We start from the raw sequence: 18,293 nt of genomic DNA, 5'->3' as shown, positions 1-18,293 counted from the left end.
GTGACATGTATTGCTGTGCCACTGTTGTGTATTTATGAAGCTTGCAGCCGGTGCAGGCACCACTTGGTGCTGAGGGTTCTACATGTTTTTGTTGCGAAAGCAACAATAAGACAGCCAAAGCGAGACCTCAGGTGGTCGCAGCTATGTCGTGAAGAGGCATAGCTACGAGAAGAAGACGAAGAAAATGAGGCGACAAAGAAGAAGACGAAAAGGAAGAAGACGGCAAAGGAGAAGACGAAGAAGACAAAGAAGAAAAAGAAGGCGAAGATGAATACGAAGAAGACAAAGAAGGAGAAGAAGACAAAGAGGAAGAAGAAAGCTCAGTCACCCGCAGGTAATGCTTTTGCTCCACATTCGGTTCAGCAGCGCTGAACCCTTCTCATTTTTTTGGCTTGGTTATTTTTGGCAAGTTCGAAACTTTTCGTCTGGGCTTTTCTTCCACTGATATGCTGCCAAGTAGTCCCTTCTGAATAGCAGCATCATCATCACTTGGCACCTGCCAGAATGCACCTGGTGGTTCGAGTGTTCTGTCATATGCCATGGCTTCAGAAATTGTTTGCATTATCGCGAACAGTAAGTTTTAAGGAACTAAATATAATGCACTCTGGCTGGGACATTTTTAAACGTCACACCAATATGAACCAACCATAGTCATGTCACTACGATTCTACTTACAAGGTGATGTCTACCATAAGTCTCCTAACAACCTGCAACTTTATTTGCACAGTTGAAACATAGGAACCACCACGACTTATTTTAATCTGCAGTTTAATGAAGTGTTCAGCTGCAAGCATAACTTTGTTAGTCAATGAAACAGCCTTGGATACACTCCACAAAATGGGAAGCCATGTTTTCAAAAGGGCTGGTTACCGTAACTAATACAAGCAAGTTTGGAGATTACCTACAGATTAGTTAGTCTAGCCCCCATTTCATTCAATCCTTACACCATATACTGCCCACTCCGTGCCCTTGCTTATTTCATTACAGAAATAAAAAATGCGGCTGCCATGAAAGCATTCATTTAAATTTTAACACAGCATCCCAGCTTTCAGTCGAACAGCTGTAGCAAATGCCTAGCATTTAAGCTTACTCTTACCTTATTAAACAATCTTCAAAGAATGTGAAACACATCAGGAACAAATACTTACTTGAGATTGCTGGTTTGAAAGAAAACAAGGGCAAGAACTTTTATGAGCATAAACTTTGGCAACATACATGCTCTGTCATACTGAGCATATTTTAGTATCACTACAGTTGATACTACATATATTGAATATATAATAGATATATTGAACTCGAAGGGGATCGCGAAATAGTTTGATATACCAATAATTTGATATACAAAAATCGGCTTGTGATGGCCCTTACGATGCGAAAAAACGATACTGTATTTGTGGCGTAATCAGCCAACTCACATAATGAACCCACCCTCCCCTTTTGCACCCGCGAATTGGGAAAAAAAAAAAGCATTAAGGCCAGCTTGCTCACATGCAAGCGATTGACGATCTCAGCGACGAGCCGCTGCAAAAGAGCGAAAAATTTTTAACTTGTTGGAACTGCATCCCTCTCACCGCTCGAGCCACCGCAGCAGCTCAAAACAAGGTTTCTGTGTCACGACAGAAACTGCGAGCATTTTCGCTTGCATGTCAATGGCGCACGCCACTCCGTTTCGGTCGTCTCATCCACAGCTCATTTCTTGGCAGCGTGCCAAGATGCTGCATAGCGATAACGTCAGGACATTTATCTTTTGATAGCTCCTGTGGTGACGGAGAGCAAACTTGGCAGAATGACCGTGATAGTTTGATTGCCCAAGCCTGGTTCAATTTAACACGCTGCGCTTAGGGCAGGCATAGTCCACTGCCACAAAATCATTGGAAAGCGTGATAGCTGCAAATGCTATTTGAAGCAAAAAATGCGAAGAGCCGGTGTCATGATCACAGCTGACCGCGTGCTTTCGTTGATTACATGCAAGAATAAACGACTCCCGCAAAAAAAATGAATTGCTGCTTCTTAATGTCCGCAGCCGCCATCTTACGCTACACCGTGCATTCAGTACAACGATAAGAATGGAAGACTCTCGCAAAAAAAAAAAAAAAAAAAAAGGAGAGGTCTGCCACTTCTTAACGTCCACCAGCGCCATAGCCACGTCAGCCACCAAGCGCAGAGGGTTCGAACACACGCTGGAGAAAGCGTCCGACGTTCTGTCTGAAAACGGGCTAAGCTGGATTGGCGCATGCGTAGCGCGTGCTACTGCGAACGAAGGCCAGGAAAGAGGAAGGAGAGAGATAGCTCAGAAAAAGAATGGGCACACCCTTGCACTTCGCTCTATTGCGTTTTCCCCCTCTCGTTCCCACCAATTCTCTCTGGTTCATTCACACACATGGCTTGCAAACGTCGTGTGCTGGCGCGCGGGAAACAATAACCACAGATGCGCGCGCCTTTGGGGAATGGGCGCGGCACTGCCCTAGACCAGCAGTCGCCAAACTGTCCTCTCTCATTCCTTCCGCGCGTGGCTTGAAAACGTCACGAGGGCAAACGGCCAAGGGTGATGCGATCGTCTTTGGGGTAGGCACACTTTCCAGTGCATGGTGCGGCGCTCGATTGAGTTCAATATATCAAACGACCGGTGAAATTGAGTTCGATATATCGAATGACCGGTGAAATAGAGTTAGATATATGACGCGGCTTTCCTATACTTTTACATGGGATATTCCGTAAGTTCGATATAACCAAAATTCGATACATCCATGTTCGACTATAACACTATCCGTTCATGTAAGACTAGGAGTGTGTGAATACTGGAATTTTTGAGTATAAACTGGATATAAATATGGGGAAAAAATGCCTTTGAGTATCAAATACCATTTATACTCGCATAATAGGCGCACTTTTTTTTCTGAAAATTCGGCTTAAAGTTAGGGGTGCGCCTATTACGCGGGGTAAAATTTCCGCACATTTTTAGACTCACATTCTCGTGCTTTAAATTTAACATATATCAAGAACATGGCTACTATCACATAAATGCCGATAAACCTGGCATAAAAATGAAAGAGAAAGCTACTTATGTTTCAATGAATAGACGAGACGTCGAGTGCATGCACACGAAGAATTTATTCTCATACATGCACTGATGCTCTACTCATACAGATTCGGATTCCGATTCTTTGTCCGAGTTCCACAGCATCTCATCTTCGCTCGCATCTAGTGCGTTGGAGATCCCCGTCTTCTTAAAGCTTTTTCTGACGACATCATCAGAGAGCTTCCACTATCCAATCGCACAACATTTCCACAGGCGGCCTCTTAATTTTGCCACCTGGAGTTAGCTGATGCTGCCCTCCAGCCATCCAGTTAGTGTACAGCCTTCGAACATTGTCCTTAAAAGGCTTATTTAAGGACACGTCCAAAGGCTGCAGTACAGATGTGAGGCCTCCCGGAATCACGACAATATCTGTGCACAGCTCTTTCAGCTTCGCTTTAACACTTTCTACGAGGTGCCCGCGAAAACTGTCCAGAACAAGCACGGCCGGATACAACAGGCCACCTGGCCGCCGGCCCCAAACCGTCTTTATCCAGTCCAGCATCAAATTTTCATTCATCCAGCCTTTCTCCTGGACCCTAATGTGTATATATCGACGGAGAGGTCCCTTAGGAAGCGTCTTCTTTTTAAAAATGACGTACGGCGGTAGTTTGTGCCCATCCGCTGTCACCGCTAGCATAACAGTACATCTTTGCTTCTCCACACCAGATGTTCTAATGAGCACACTTCGTGCACCTTTGTCCTCCACTGTGGCGTTTCTTGGCATGTCGAAACAAAGGGGCGTCTGATCTGCATTGCCAATCTGCGACAAAATAGTTTTTTTTTTGCTGTCGGAGCCGGATCACAAAGCGGTGAAAATCCACCACCTTGTCCTCGTATGCCGAGGGCAAGCGCTGGCACAACGTGGTCCGCCTCCTCAGGGTTAGCCCATGGCGTCGCATGAAGCGTGTTACCCACCCGGTACTTGCCTTAAAGTCTTTAGCTTCGATGCCCTGCGCTCAAGCAATTCTATGCGCCTCCGTCTGCCCTATTTCGAGGGACACGGCACAGCAGTCTTGTCGGAGGCGCCGTATGTGCTGAACCAATTCCTCCTCTACTTGCGGATACATTCCGGACTTCGAACCGCGGAAGGCCCGTCGTGACTTGTTGGTGGCTTGAAGTTTTTCCTGCTGACTTCTCCAGTAGCAAACGCTGGTTTCTCCGACACTGAAATGTCTGCTTGCAGCACGGTTGCCGTGTTCCACTGCGTACTGCACAGCTTTCAGTTTGAATCCAGCCGTGTAGCTCCCATACTTGCCCATTGTAGCCCACACGACAAACCTAACCGCACGCTGCTTGCAAAATGGCGAAACGAGGCCCCTTAGAAGAATGGATAGATGGTAATTGGTCTACCCTTTGTGTCAGATGGCAACTTGCACCACCTAGCACCTTGCCTAAAATGCGCATCGATGGCGATGACACTGCCGCTTGTGTCGCGTCGCCCCTGACCAACGTCACTCGTAGCATTGCCATGGCATTGCGTCCGATTTTCCCAGAGAAAAACAAATGGACAAGACACTTCTCCTCCTCCTCCTCTCCTGGAATTCATTTCCCCGAGTCTCTCAGCTTTCAGAGCTCCCACAGAGAAGGTAGCGTAAAGCATACATTCTCCGTGCGGCAGTTAGGGGGGTGTCGGTAGTTGACGGAATAATTTTTTTCAGCCGTTGATTTTTTTTTTTTTTTTTGACGGTCCGCGTGTTGTTGTACTTGGCCGTCACAACCGATACTGTCGTGCATGGAACAAGCAAAAAACTTTGTTTCCTTCCTCCAAGCTGTCGTACTTTGTCGCCATCGTCATGAGTGTTCCTTGCCTAAACTTCGGGCTCATTCACAGTAGGTTTCAGATGCGGCATCGCGCGTTGTGGAATTTAAGTGCGTGTTTTTTTTCTTTTTTTGTTTTTTTTTTTCACCTTAGTTTGAGGCAGGCGCGTCAGCTTTCAATCGTGTAAATACGGCATTGATCTCAGTGCCAAGCTCGAGGTGCGCCTATTACGCGCGGAAATAAAAAAAATTGATATTTCGCACCCAAACTGGGGGTGCGCCTATTATGCGAGTAAATACGGTATTTGATCAAGGAAAAAAAAAATTGAAGATTAAAAAACAGCAAACATTGTTTGTCTTGTTTATTTTAGAATTCCCATGATATTTGTAAATAAAATTATAAGCTATAATTGCACAGAAGCGTATACCCTACTTAAAAATCCGATATATATATTCTTGCAGAGTGCCGTAAGATGGTTTTCTGTATTGGAAGGGCACGGATGAAACTGGGTGGAATTGTCTGATCAATGCAGAGTAAAGTAAACTCTCATAAATTCAGCCTTCAAGGGTAAAAAAACAAAACTGTCCATCAAATGGGCCCGAAGAAATTACCGAAAACCATTTCCATCAGAGAAATAATTTTTATCCGGTGAACACCTGCACGAGGGCTGTGTGTATTTGAGATGAAACTGAAGTGAGAACATTTTCATCCGGTTTCGTCATGTACTTCACCTTGCGCGCACTGTCGGGAAGGCCCTCTTCATGAAATGGCCTCATCACATTTTTAGAATGCTTCACTGCACAGTACATGCAGTCAAACACTGCAGACAAGCGCCCAGTGCGAGGCAACTATGGTGAATTCGAACATTTTCAGTGTACAGTCGAACCTCGATATATCGAACACGGATATATCGAATTACTGATTATATCGAACACTTTCTATATCACGCGGAAAATTGCATGCATTTCTAATTTTTTATTTCGAACGGCGTCGGTTGCCAAATGGATAAATCGAACTCCGCCACCCCAAACCATGTGCACTCTGTTGACAGGAGGCGAGCTTTCCCTCAACGCCCTCGAAGATCGCGGCTTCGCGATGGGCGTTCCCGACTGCTGCGCACGATCGCTGCATACATCGGTCGCGCCGAGGGCGCCATTTGAACGTAGCGGAGTATGCACGCGGCGGCTTGGCCGGGCTAGGGTGGCTAGCCTGATTTAGTTTGTCAACGACTAACCGCGTCTCGGCGCCGCCACTTGTGCTGCGCCAGTCGTTATCGTGTGTGGCCTAGGCAGCCTAGGTGGCCTAGGCCTGTCACGGCGTGGTCGGTGTTGTGATGGCTGCAAACGCGAAGAAGCGGACGACCCCGACAGATGTAGAGATTGCGGCGGAAGTTACTGCTGAGCGGCCAAACGAAGACGCTGCCGAGGTTGATCCCGTAAGCGCTGCCCCGCTCCCGACTGCAACTGAGGCTGTAGCTGCTTTGGACCTTGTACGCCGCTACTGCGGCGCAATAGAAGGCGCTGGACTATCGCTTGTGGACCGTTTAGACTACGTTGAGGACGCCGTGAGGACGCTAGTTTTTGACGCGTTTTCTATGTGATTTTGTATATCGAATTCCGGCTATATCGAACTATTTTGCAATCACCGCGCTGTTCGATATATCGAGGTTCGACTGTATTCAGCAATTTTCGAATGTTTGAAAATCCCAAATATCAGTTTTTGTAAACACGAATCAAGAAACAAACATATTCGATTCATATCAAATATTCGCACACCCCTACTTAATATCACAGAACTGCGTTATCTTATTTTATTTCAGTAAGTGGCAGTGGTCAGGAAGGATGTAACAACTTGCACCTGTGTTGGGACCAGTGCCCGGCTGACATGTCGGTGGGACAAGGTCACCAGCTCCACCAGGGTGGCCAGGCCGCCAGCATCCAGGAGCTCCTTGACGTTGCGCTGGGCCATCGAAACAGTAGTAAACAAAATTAATAGCTCCGAAAATACAGCAGTGCTCCGTAGGTTACGGCGCTTAACGTAAGAAGTAAAACTCTTCCGGATTGCACAACCCAGTCTGTTAACTCCTGGTACGCTTAGGTTAGAAGAAGAAAAAAAGAAGTCTTTTATTGCCGAAATGTTTTTGCAATAAAAGAACAGCAAAACAGAACAAATTTTACCAAGGGCAATACTTGAATGTACATAGTTAAAAAAGTAGTTTAAGCACACTATAGCCTTGCACAAAAAAATGTTCTAAATACAGTCGAGCCCGCTTATAACGGCCCCACTTAAGACGAACTTTCGCTTATAACGAACGAGACCGGAGCGACCGCCAAAATATACATTACTTCAATGGCACAAGATCGCACGTATAACGAACGTCCATGAGCGCTGCCGATCGGTTACAGCGAACGGATGGCGTAAACCCGGCGCCCCGATACGAGATAACGATGGGCTCCCATCCCTTTTGGTCTGTTTTGGCAATCCTCCTCGCAAGCGAGCTACCCTTTGCTAGCCGACGCGCGCTGCCTACCAGTGCAGGCGCGTGGTGTGGCCTCCAAGGCCACGCTGCCGGCCCCCCTCGCAACTTCGCTCCCTTCTCCTCTCGCCGCCCCTCCTCGCAACTCCGCTCCCCTCTCCTCTCGCCATTCCCTCATCTTTGCCTGTCTCCACGGTGCCGGCCGCCGGCATAGTCTTCGAAGTTTCGTCGTTTCGTTTCCTGGCTGTTCCATTGAGCGGCCGTGCCAGGGGCGCGGGGCGCCAGGAGGCAGGCCTCTCCATACGCTAGCGGTTGTACTGTTTGCACGGGCGGACTGAATGCGCTGCGGCGCGCGCGCGCCGCTGCATTCAGTACAGCGGTGACGGTTCGTGGCCTCCGAGATTTGCGGAGGTAATCTCGGAGGCCATGGGCGGTTGAAAGCAACTACGGTAGGAGCCAACAGGTGGCAGTACTGACGCTCAGGGATGCCTCTCATTGGTCTCCCCGCTGCATACCATGCCCCGCTGTGTGTCCGTTCCATTCCGTTCCATTCCTTAGGCACTTCCTTGCTTGCCTCGCGTGATTGTCGTACGTGCGCAAGTGCTCCGTCAGTTGCGGCGCTTTGTTGTCATTTTCGTGTGTGTGGTGTAAGCGCTTCGTCTGTCGGGCCCGAGTCGTATAATTCGGGATGGCGGACGGGAATTGCCTGCCTCCAGCGGTCACGAAACGAAAAGCGCTGGACATGGCAATGAAGCGAGCAATTATGACGGAACTGTCTCAAGGTGCTAAAAATTGCGAGCTGGTGAAGAAGTACGTGTCGAAATCAACCATCTCGACAATTCTGAAGAGTAAGGAAAAGATCGCCAGCTCCGACGCCAACACAGCGGACAGAAAGCGCCTGCGGAAGGCCACCTATGCGGACGTAGAGGATGCGCTGCTGAAGTGGTTCGTCGACGCACGGGCTCGCAACATTCCGATAAGTGGACCAATGATGCTGGGCAAAGCCAAAGACTTCGCATTCCTACTAGATTTTCCCGACTTCTGCCCAGGCAATGGCTGACTACATCGGTTCAAAGTGCGGCATGGGATTGTTTTTAAATCGATTGTCGGTGAGGCGCGTTCGGTGACGAGCGCTTGCGTGCGAAACTGTTTCCGCAAGGCCGGCTTCGTCGACGCAGTACCGGACGTCGGGCCTGATGCCTCCGATGATGATGATACCGGCGGCGATTTGTGGCAGCGCGTCGTCGACTCTGACATGGGAGGCCCTGGTATTGGTTGGCAGGATTTTATTTCTGCGGATGAAGACACGGATATTGCGGAACCGTGCACGGACGAAGGCATCGTTTCTGAAGTGCGGGCCGAGAGCGACGCGGAAGAATCAGATGAAGATGAAACGTCTGAGCCAGCACCCATAAGCACATCTGTAGCAATGGGCTATATAGAGGGTCTCAGACAACTTGTCTATGCCAAGGGACTCTGCAAAGAGCACGCTAGTGCTTTAAATAAACTGGAGACCGCCCTCATCGCATCTGCACTGCAGAAACAGACGAGCATCACAGACTTTTTTGCTAAGAAATAAGTTTCGTGTTTTGACCGCCAACTTTTTTTTTTTTCTCTTTTTTTTAGTTTGTGGTCCAGTTACTACGAACTTCGGGATATAACGAACGACGCCGCGTGACGCTCAGGTTCGTTATAAGCGGGCTCGACTGTAATAATGGGCTGCCCTACATGCCTAAATCACAATCATCATCAGCCAGACTACACCCACTGCAGGGCAAAGGCCTCTCCCATATCCCTCCAAGTTAACCGGTCCTATGCTAGCTGCATCTACTTGACCCTCGCAATCTTCCTAATCTCATTCCCCCACCCAACTTTCAGCCGACCACTGCTATGCTTGCCTTCCCTTGGAATTCAATATGTCAACCTTAGAGATGACCAGTCATCTTGCATCTTGAATTGCCTTTGCATTAAATGACCTACCCATGCCAATTTCCTCTTGATTTCCACTAGAATGTAAGTAACTCGAGTTATTTCTCTGACCCACTCTGCATGCTTCCTATCTCTTAACATTACGGTCCCCTCTTCACGGTCCTCAATTAAGTTGCACTCTTTATGTTAGCCTCCATGTTTGCACCCCGTACTATCAACATACGTTTCAACATCGTGAAAGCGACGAACAAATCCCACTTGTGAAAAAAGCACCCAGAACAGTTGATTTAATGATGACAGAACCCTTACATGATAAAAGTGTTATCATGAAGCAAAACAGTTGCATGGCCAGACCCATCAAAGGCTGCAGACAGCTCACCTTGTGAAGGATCAGCTTGCTGAGGAAGATGATCAGACGGTCCCTTTCCATGCGATCCATGCACTGCAGGGAAAAAATATTAGACAATAAATGCGACTGATGCAGCAGAAAATGTGTTAGCACTGGAGTTCCTCAAGGATGGAACAGCTGCTGCTACAGACGGGATCAGACCACGTGAGCAGGTGACGTGATCCAGTCTATCAATCACCAAGTGACAAGCCAGAACCCAACTACCTGTGTCTGAATGGCAAAAGCGGATTTCCTATCACCACCCATTGCTTCTCTACCTTTTCTATTACCCCTTTCTCTCTTCTAAGTGGAAGGGGGAACTTCCTATTTACACTCATCCTCTTCTCCACAAAGGCTTCACACAACAACGAATCTTTTACGATAATGAAGCATTTCAGTTTCTACAACTGTGCTCCCACAGAGCACCATGTATTTTCAGCCTCTGTATAATGAAGTAGTTCTGGAGCACTTTCAAAGTAAGGAAATTTTATTGCTGGCTCATGGTGCACTGGAAGAATTGAATAAAAGAATACTGCGAATTTTAATGGCTGAAAAGTGCACGCGCACCAATGTGCACCCCCTAAAACCTGCTGCGGTGTGGCTACGAGCCATAGCGCGGCTGTACAAGGCTGGCAGCTGTGATAAGGCACCATTTGCCGCGCTATCTAGGGTAGCACAGGCGACACTGGCGAAAGTTATGTCGAACAAGTCCTCTAGAGGACACTAGCCTCGGCTCTTTTCTCATACAGTCGCACTGGTTTTCTTGGTGTATACGCAGTTGATGCAGTCTAAGCCTAGCCACCGAAGCATGCGTATCTTTTTGATGGCTCCTGTGCCCTTGCAACGGAGGAGGTGACGGTGTAAACTATCACGAATTAAGTGATGGGAAGTCCCCAAGACAACAGCGAAGGCGAAGCCGATATTCAGAACGAGTACGACATCCTAACCGCTCGCGAACTGGTCGACGCGGCCGACGTGCTCAGACACAAAAAAAAGACCACGAGGCCATCCAGTCCCTGTGTGCATACGAACGAGGTTTAATGCCTTTGCTGATGGTGAAAAAAGTGCGAGAAAAGACGATCGATTATTTTCGTCAGTAAAAAAAGTGTTTTACCGTGCTTGTGCCACACCCGCAACACATTTTGGCAAATATGAATGCTTGGGCGAGTTGGTGGTCCACAGTTCTTGATACAGGGCAACGGACGCAGATGAGAAGGAGACACAAACAGAAGCCACACAGGCGCTGTGTGTGTTCTGTTTATGCCCCCTTGCAAGCGGAAAAAGGAAAGTGACGAGTAGAAAAAAGACTAGCCACAGAGCAGATAAAGCAAAAGTGAAACTAAGCCACATGGATCCATAGTTTTTGATCTGGGAATACAGTACCCGACCGTTTTTTTCAGACTTGGTGAGACCCGGGAAACAGCCCGAATAATCATCAGTCCGAAAGATCCGTGAAGTTGAAAAAAAATCACCTGCAAAAAATCAGCTTTACAAATCACAAACTTCGCCACTCCCCAGGTTTCATTTATATGCCAATACTAATAGGAGTTATAGCGTAGTGCGATCTGCTACTGTGATCGACCTCCACGAGCCACCCATGCGTCTGTGCTTGCACGATTTGATATGACGGTCGCGACCGCCTGTGCGCGCACGTTGACTGATCACAGACACAGCTGCAGCGGGTATGCACGCCACCAGGAAACATGCAACTCGCTCAAGTCGGTCACCACGTGTGCAGAGGTGCCCTGCAGAAGCGAATCATGCCAAGCTGTAACCAAGTTAACCTTGCAGTTAGAATATCTCGGCTAGTCATGCTTTCGTCATGTCCATGCCAATTCATGATGTGACGCAGCTTGTGCTGTGAACGAATGCACGCGCCGTGCGAAACAATAACATTCAGTTTCCATGGTTAATGATGGTTTTAAAGATGGCAAGGTGGAACTCGCGGGGAATAAACGAGCTGAATAACAGCCCCCATGAATCATGGATGTACCATACCCCCCCCCCCCTTTTTTTCCCCACGGCGTCGGAGCGGGCCGCAGCATATGGTGCTCAGTTCCATTTCAGTCCAAGTGCGTGCTCTTTGTAAGCTGCAGTGATTAAAAAGTAGGGCACTCGCTTACTGCCACTGCCTCAAATGACAACAATAAACAAAAAGCCAAGCTAGTCTGTCCGAATGACTCTGCTTTGCCTAGCTTTCATGGCCGTGCAAAACTGGTTGTTTGCAAAAGCGATTCCCTCTCGCGTCTGAGTAATGCCGAAAAAAAACAAGCCTTCGGCCAAAAAACGACCTTCACAGTATTGCTCGTGCCAAATTTGATCCAAAAAATCTAACTTTTGGAAGACATAGGGTCCGAAATACCGGTCGTGAAAATGTACACGCTCTTATGCGCCGCACGACAGTTCTTGAATAAAGTCCGAAATATCGCACAAGTCCAAATTATCGGAGTCTGAAAAATTGATCGGCTGCTGTAATTTTTATCAAAGGGCAGGAATCAGAAAACTGATGGAGGGTAGCGATTCGGGCTAGTACTAGTTGCTTTAGACATTTCAGTGCTATACTCTAAGACAGCACACACAAAACAAAAACACAGGAGGAAGACAGTACTTTCAAATGCACAAAGATGCCACACATGTTGCAGGAAAAGAAAAATAAGATTATTTAAATAAAGAGGAACAGAACTCACTGAAAACAGATATGGCATTCAGAAATATTTTAAATAATCAGCTGAATTCCAGGAAAAAAATATAAAAAAAACACAGCCCCTATCTATAATACAGAATGCATTTGACCTCTGCAACAGCATCTGGCAGATCTCTATGGCTCAAAGCTAACAATACCAGATGCCTCCTGCGACTGCAAACAGTTCTAGAACATTCATGACGTCGCTAATTTAGCTCCACTGCTTCTGAAAACAAACTGGAGCCACCAAAGGATTTCTCTGCACAATAGAAGAATGGTGCCAATGGAAGTACAAGCCTCATTAAGGTGGCTGGTGCTTATAACGGTTAGCCAAGCAAGGGCAGCCATCTTGAGCATTCAGAGAAAAGATTAAGAGCAGACATGAAACCTCCTAAAAGCTACTCATACAATTAACTGAAAACTCAAATCCACCAACAGTAGCTCTGAACACACTGTGACCTCTCCGTCTGTGCCAAGAAAGCAGGGCAATTAGTTTACTGCAGCACAGGAAAAAGAATCTGAGAATTAAGTGCAGTCACTTATGTTCCTGCCAGAGGCAACAAAGATTGCACCGAAAACTTCAGACTGCTGAATTCATGAGAAGCCTTGCCTTGTCCAGCTTGGAGAGAATGTGCCTGGTGTCGTTGAAGGGCCCAATGTCCACATAGTGGCGGCCGTAGACAAGTGCCATTGCCTGTAGGCACTGGCAGCGGCGTGTCGAGTCCGAAGCCAGCAGGAATGCATGGTACAGATCGTTGAAGAACTCTGACCTGCACGACAGTTACCATTCTGTCACTCCCAGCTTAGCCACCCATGTCGAAGACCCATGTGTAACCGAGTCTTCTGGAGTACACCGGAGAACTCCAGTACTCCAGTACTGGTGTACAGTACTGGATATATCTATGACAGCTGCACAGCCACCATAATCCTCCGTAAAGAAAGTAGAGTGTTCTGCAACTTTATTGGAACCGAACGAGGCGGGGAAATTTTCCAAGACGGCTCCGATAAAGTTGCAGAACACTGTACAGTCAAGACCACTCATAATAGTACTAGAAGTTATACAATTAAACTTCTATGTAACAAACCTCAAAGTAGCAAATTCCTCAATATTACGAAGTTTTTTAATTACCCAACGTGGCCCCATTTAAGCACATTTATTTCAAAACCGTGTAGTGAATATGACGCAGCAGTTGACCTTGATATATAACGAACTCTCAGCACTATCACTTATCTAGTGCTGAATTAATTAAAATTGTGCAAAACCCTGCAAGTTTCATGATGATAAAAGACGAACTGACATTAGAGGAACATCTACAATCGCAGTGTGCGACCGCAATTGATACAACGTGCCGTATTTCAGCACTAATATATAGCAACATGCAGCACTCGGTGCTGCTTTCGCTTTCGGAAAATGGCACTACAATAGTTCATGCTCAAAAGCAGCAAAATATAACATGACACGAGCTGTGAATAGCCATCAGTACGATTTTGGCACCGATGGCCCTTGTGCATTGGTAGCGGGGAACAGCGGAGATTGGCGACGAAGCGAGGAAAAGAGTGTTTCCTGGGGATAACGGTGGCAGGCAAGTGGGAACCGGTGTGCAGGCGTCTCCTCACTCTCGGGCGCGACCGTGCACGCTCTCCCATAGCCTCACCATGGTGCCTCGCCAATGCCCCTTTGTCACATCTAAGGGGCTACAATAAATATAAATAAGAGGCTTGAAAGAGAAAAGAAGACGATAAGGTTGACGTGCACAAATTGAAGGTTAAAGTAGACAAAGAAGGAATATTAGGCGAAGTGGCAAGTGGTAACTGGTCGCGAAGAGAAGAAGACAACAATAAAGATGACTTGTATCAACACCAAGGTTATAAAAGTGCGCGAGATGACGCGGCGAGGGGTGAATTGAGAACAGAAGCTCCGGGAGGTCAGAGACACATTGGCTGGGAGAGAGCAACGCCAGCTGCCGCTCTGCTGGTCTCATGTTCTACGGCACTGCACGGTAGAGTCCCTGCTGTTCCTGAGCCGGTCACACTACCTGCCGCCTGCCTCGCCCAGGTGGCACCCCTCAGTGCCATCGTCAACTCAACGTCGTGTCTGCCAGCGCTTAACTCGTAGGTAATCCGCAAGGCCAGTTTTTTTTATTACTGAACGCCATCTCAACACCAACCCCATGGCCTAGATCTATGTACCAAGTCATCGGCACCAAACTGACTGTGAACACCAAACGGTTGTAGTCTAGTATTTATGCAGTGTTGCATATTACAATTAGATTTTGCATTTTGGTGTTAGCATTTGTAAATTAGATTTTTGCGAGTTAGTGTCAGTGTGGCGTGGGGTGTATTAAATGGGCATCTGTGTGGGTACAGCTGGAGCCTGGTCCATCCTTGCGGCCCACACGTTCTCCAGAGATGCATGACACCCTCTCGCCACCCCCTCGTAGACACGTCAAGCGAGCTGTGGAGAAGGTGGAGGATGCTGCCATAGCTACCCAGCACCCCCAGTGCGATCGCAAGCCGTTTCACCACTTCTACAACTTTGAGCAATGGTTATTTGGTGTGAACACTTTCAAGGTGGTTTCTTTTACATGCAACACTAATCTGGTTTCCGGTCTGCGTTCTCCCGCCGAGTCTCCACATAAAAACTGCTTATAAGAGGATCTGGATGGAACAAAAATCGGGAACATTTTACGATTTTTCACTTATTACAAACAATGCTGGCACTACCATCAAAAATGCCTTGCAATATCAGAGCTATGGTACTGCATCTCAGAACAACCATGCCCATGCAATTCTTATAACGAATGAAGAGGTGCCATAAACTTGCCTGCATGGTCAATGTTTCAATGCACATTTCCCGCCTACATGGAGGCCAAAGAGAGAAATCACAGGTACCCCTTCCGCTGATCAGTGTTCGATGGCATGAGGCAGTCCGCGTGCCACTTGTAATGTGTTATGTGCCATAGCTGGCACCTTTTGGCTTGGGCGTAACGAACAACCTGGGCCAAAGCCTTGCCTGCAGCAGTGCTGCGAAAGCACCACACTAGCGCAGTATGGTCACACGGCAATATGCAACGCATATCAGGTCTGAGATACGGCAGGGCTAAATGCGACACACATGGGATTTCAGTCACGCTTGTCGGTGAACTCTGTGGGATGTGTGGGATGTGTGACTCAGTGGCACCCAATTTTAGATTATAAACCATGTGCGAAAAATATGTCTGCACCTTTTATGTTTAAACTCAGCAGCATGTAAAAAACAACATGGTGAGGGTTCGAGACTACAATGTTTAGTTTGCTTCAGTTTGCAGCCATTCGAGCATTGCCTAATGCAAGTCTCCAAAATTATTATTTACTTTGTTTTACTTTTTATTTCAATAGCCTCAGGGATTTCTGCAAACATCTTTCAGCTCAAACTAATATTTTTTTCTTTCTTTTTTCTTTTTTAACAACTAAATTCCCAGCTGAAAATGTTTGATTCGAAAATATTCCCTTCAAAACTACTCTGAAGAAATAATCCTTCAGTTCGCACTCGATTCAAAATGAAAGTTCACTGCCAGCACATGTCTAGTTGTGGGGGTAAGAAGAGAGTAAGGTGGGTGGGTGAGATTCGGAAGTTTGCAGGGGTAAGAAGGACATAGCTGGCAGTGGGAAGGGTTAACTCGGGAGATATGGGAGATGCCTTTGTGCTCCAGAGGGCGGTCAGGCTGATGATGACAATAAAGTATGTGTTACAAGGGGAAACACATGAAGGGAAGGCTCACGAGCGGCGAATGTAGGAACCTGAGGCACCATCAGCTGGCTGGTCTTCCTCGAGAAGCAGGCGCAGGAAGTAGTCACCGACGCGCACTTCCTCCTGTAGGCTTGGGTAGAGTACCTCGAACTCCCAGTGGTTCCACGCCACCGGAAGACCTGGTCCACACACCGACCGGTCCTGGCAGAAGCTGCGCAGCTCTGCCTCCAGGGCGTCCCGGAGCTCTTCGCGCGTCTGCATACACACATTGAGGGTGCTATACGACAATTTTGTCTCCTGTTGCCAGAATGTTGCATGGTTTAGGTTTGGCTTAAGGGGCTTAACGTCCCAAAGCGACTCAAGCTATGAGAGAAACCGTAGCGGAGGGCTCAGCAAATTTTGACCATCTAGGGTCCTTCAACGTGCATTGACATTGTGCACCACTAGGGCGCCGTGCTTCTCGCCTCCATCGAAAAGGGCCAGGATTCTATCCTGCATCCTTGGACACAACGGTCAAGCACTCTAATCACTGCCACCATGGCAGGGCAGAATCTTCCTAGAGTTTTTCTGTGATTTGCAGAATCTTTAAGGATTAGGGTTAGATAAATATTGTGTGCCTACTATCATGCAATTTTTAGCATGGTATGCAAAACACTTGGGCAAATAACATGCTGCAGTAAAGGTTACCAGATCTGACCCCACAGATCAGGAGTTCTCAAACTGGGTTCTACAGAACAAACCTAGGAGTTTCGCAAACTGCTTTTTGTAGACTTCTGCAATCACCTACATTGGCTTGCCCTCCCCTTCTCCCAAATATTCCCTTGTCCCACTTCTTGCTTATGCCTGGTTTATTCATTTGTCTCTTAGAGAACATTGCAGATCTTAATATTTTAGACCGTTCATCCGTTTCACGCAAACAGGGGCAGGACCAACTGCAGCCACATATCTTGGCGGAAGGCGTAGACTGCACCAGAGATAGCCGAGTCAAAGCAAAGAAAAAATTTTTTAAAAAAGCTTGAGTGTCTCACTGGCCATTGTTCCAGGTATTTCAATGGTGCAACAGCAGGATGCCAAACCGGAATTTTCCCGGGTTCAGTTCGGGCTCGAGTTCACGCCTTTCGAGTTCAGTTTCGGCTCCGGAGACACATTCCATTTAGGTTCAAACCGGTTCAACCCTACCCGAACCGGTTCAAATAGCTTCAATTGGTTAAGAAAAAATAAACTATTTTTGACTGCACTTTTTTAATACTGAGATTTCTTTCCTCTTCCAATACATAATAAAAGCTGAAAATTCGCACAGCAGTCCAACGACTGTTTTTGTCGTCACATTTGATCGACCCCAATTGTTTGTACAAACCTAAGCAAAATATTTACGGTGAGGAACCGACAATTAGACAGGATGGAGGGAAAATAATGATTATTTTCATTGTAACATAAACCAACTAAAGTTGTCAAGCGCCGAAAGAAAGTTAAAAGAAAATAACATTTCCTGCTCCGCTTTTCAGAAACACAAAATTTCATATGAATTTTATTTTAGAGCAAAACCTCTACTACTACATGAACAAGAATGTTTCATCCAGCTGCCACTAAAGTACTTTGAAATCAAATCAAGGTGAAACTAGGCACACACCCCAAGACTAACGATGTATTTATCATATGTGTGGCCATATATATTGCACAGTATGCGAACACCTTTGCATTTAGAGTTTCCATGAAAGTGAAACGCAGAGGCACCCGTGTGTTGCGGCACGAAAGGCGTTGATAAAAGTACCCTCCGCTACATATTGGGGTTGGAGTCATTATCGCATTTGCCAGACAACAGGATTAATTGTCTCACTCCTGCGGCCGCGACGTCATGTGAACACTGTCTTGTTGCGCGTTATGGTTGCCCGCATAGGTGCCTTACATACCTTCTTATAGAACAACTTCAAGGCTAGACCGGAATGTTCAGTCACATAATTTACAACAAGCATGACATGAAATGATATGATAGCTTCTCGCAAATATTTCATTATGTGCTCAGTAAATGCTGCAAACATTTTTGTCAGCATAGAAAGACTAGTCCAGAAAACCATCTCTCGACGCTGACTTGTGTGCATGGCACAGCAAACGCTACGGTAGCTGTGGAATACAGTCCTGGCCGCTGCAACTTCTTTCAAAATTTCAAAATACTCTAGCCTGCTTATTCTGGGCACCTTTTCAAATGCGTAGAGTAGGCTCTGTACTTCAATTTTGAGAGAACTGCCACT

General features: G+C 46.9%; 1 protein-coding gene across 1 annotated transcript in view; it reads right to left on the bottom strand.

Moving 5' to 3' along the window:
- Rme-8 (receptor mediated endocytosis 8) overlaps positions 1-18,293 on the bottom strand; it is a 173,519-nt gene that overhangs the window by 90,094 nt on the left and 65,132 nt on the right. The window contains exons 18-21 of the mRNA XM_084598432.1: positions 16,076-16,299; positions 12,925-13,084; positions 9,623-9,685; positions 6,696-6,797 (exon numbers count right to left, since the gene is read on the bottom strand). Coding sequence (XP_084454558.1) covers positions 6,696-6,797; positions 9,623-9,685; positions 12,925-13,084; positions 16,076-16,299 — 549 coding nt within the window. The remainder of the gene's footprint in view (positions 1-6,695; positions 6,798-9,622; positions 9,686-12,924; positions 13,085-16,075; positions 16,300-18,293) is intronic.

Source organism: Amblyomma maculatum, chromosome 1, assembly GCF_055883805.1.
Source record: "Amblyomma maculatum isolate TAMU_Amacu chromosome 1, ASM5588380v1, whole genome shotgun sequence".
Taxonomy (NCBI): Eukaryota; Metazoa; Arthropoda; class Arachnida; order Ixodida; family Ixodidae; genus Amblyomma; species Amblyomma maculatum.
This window is presented reverse-complemented; position numbering and strand designations above follow the sequence as displayed.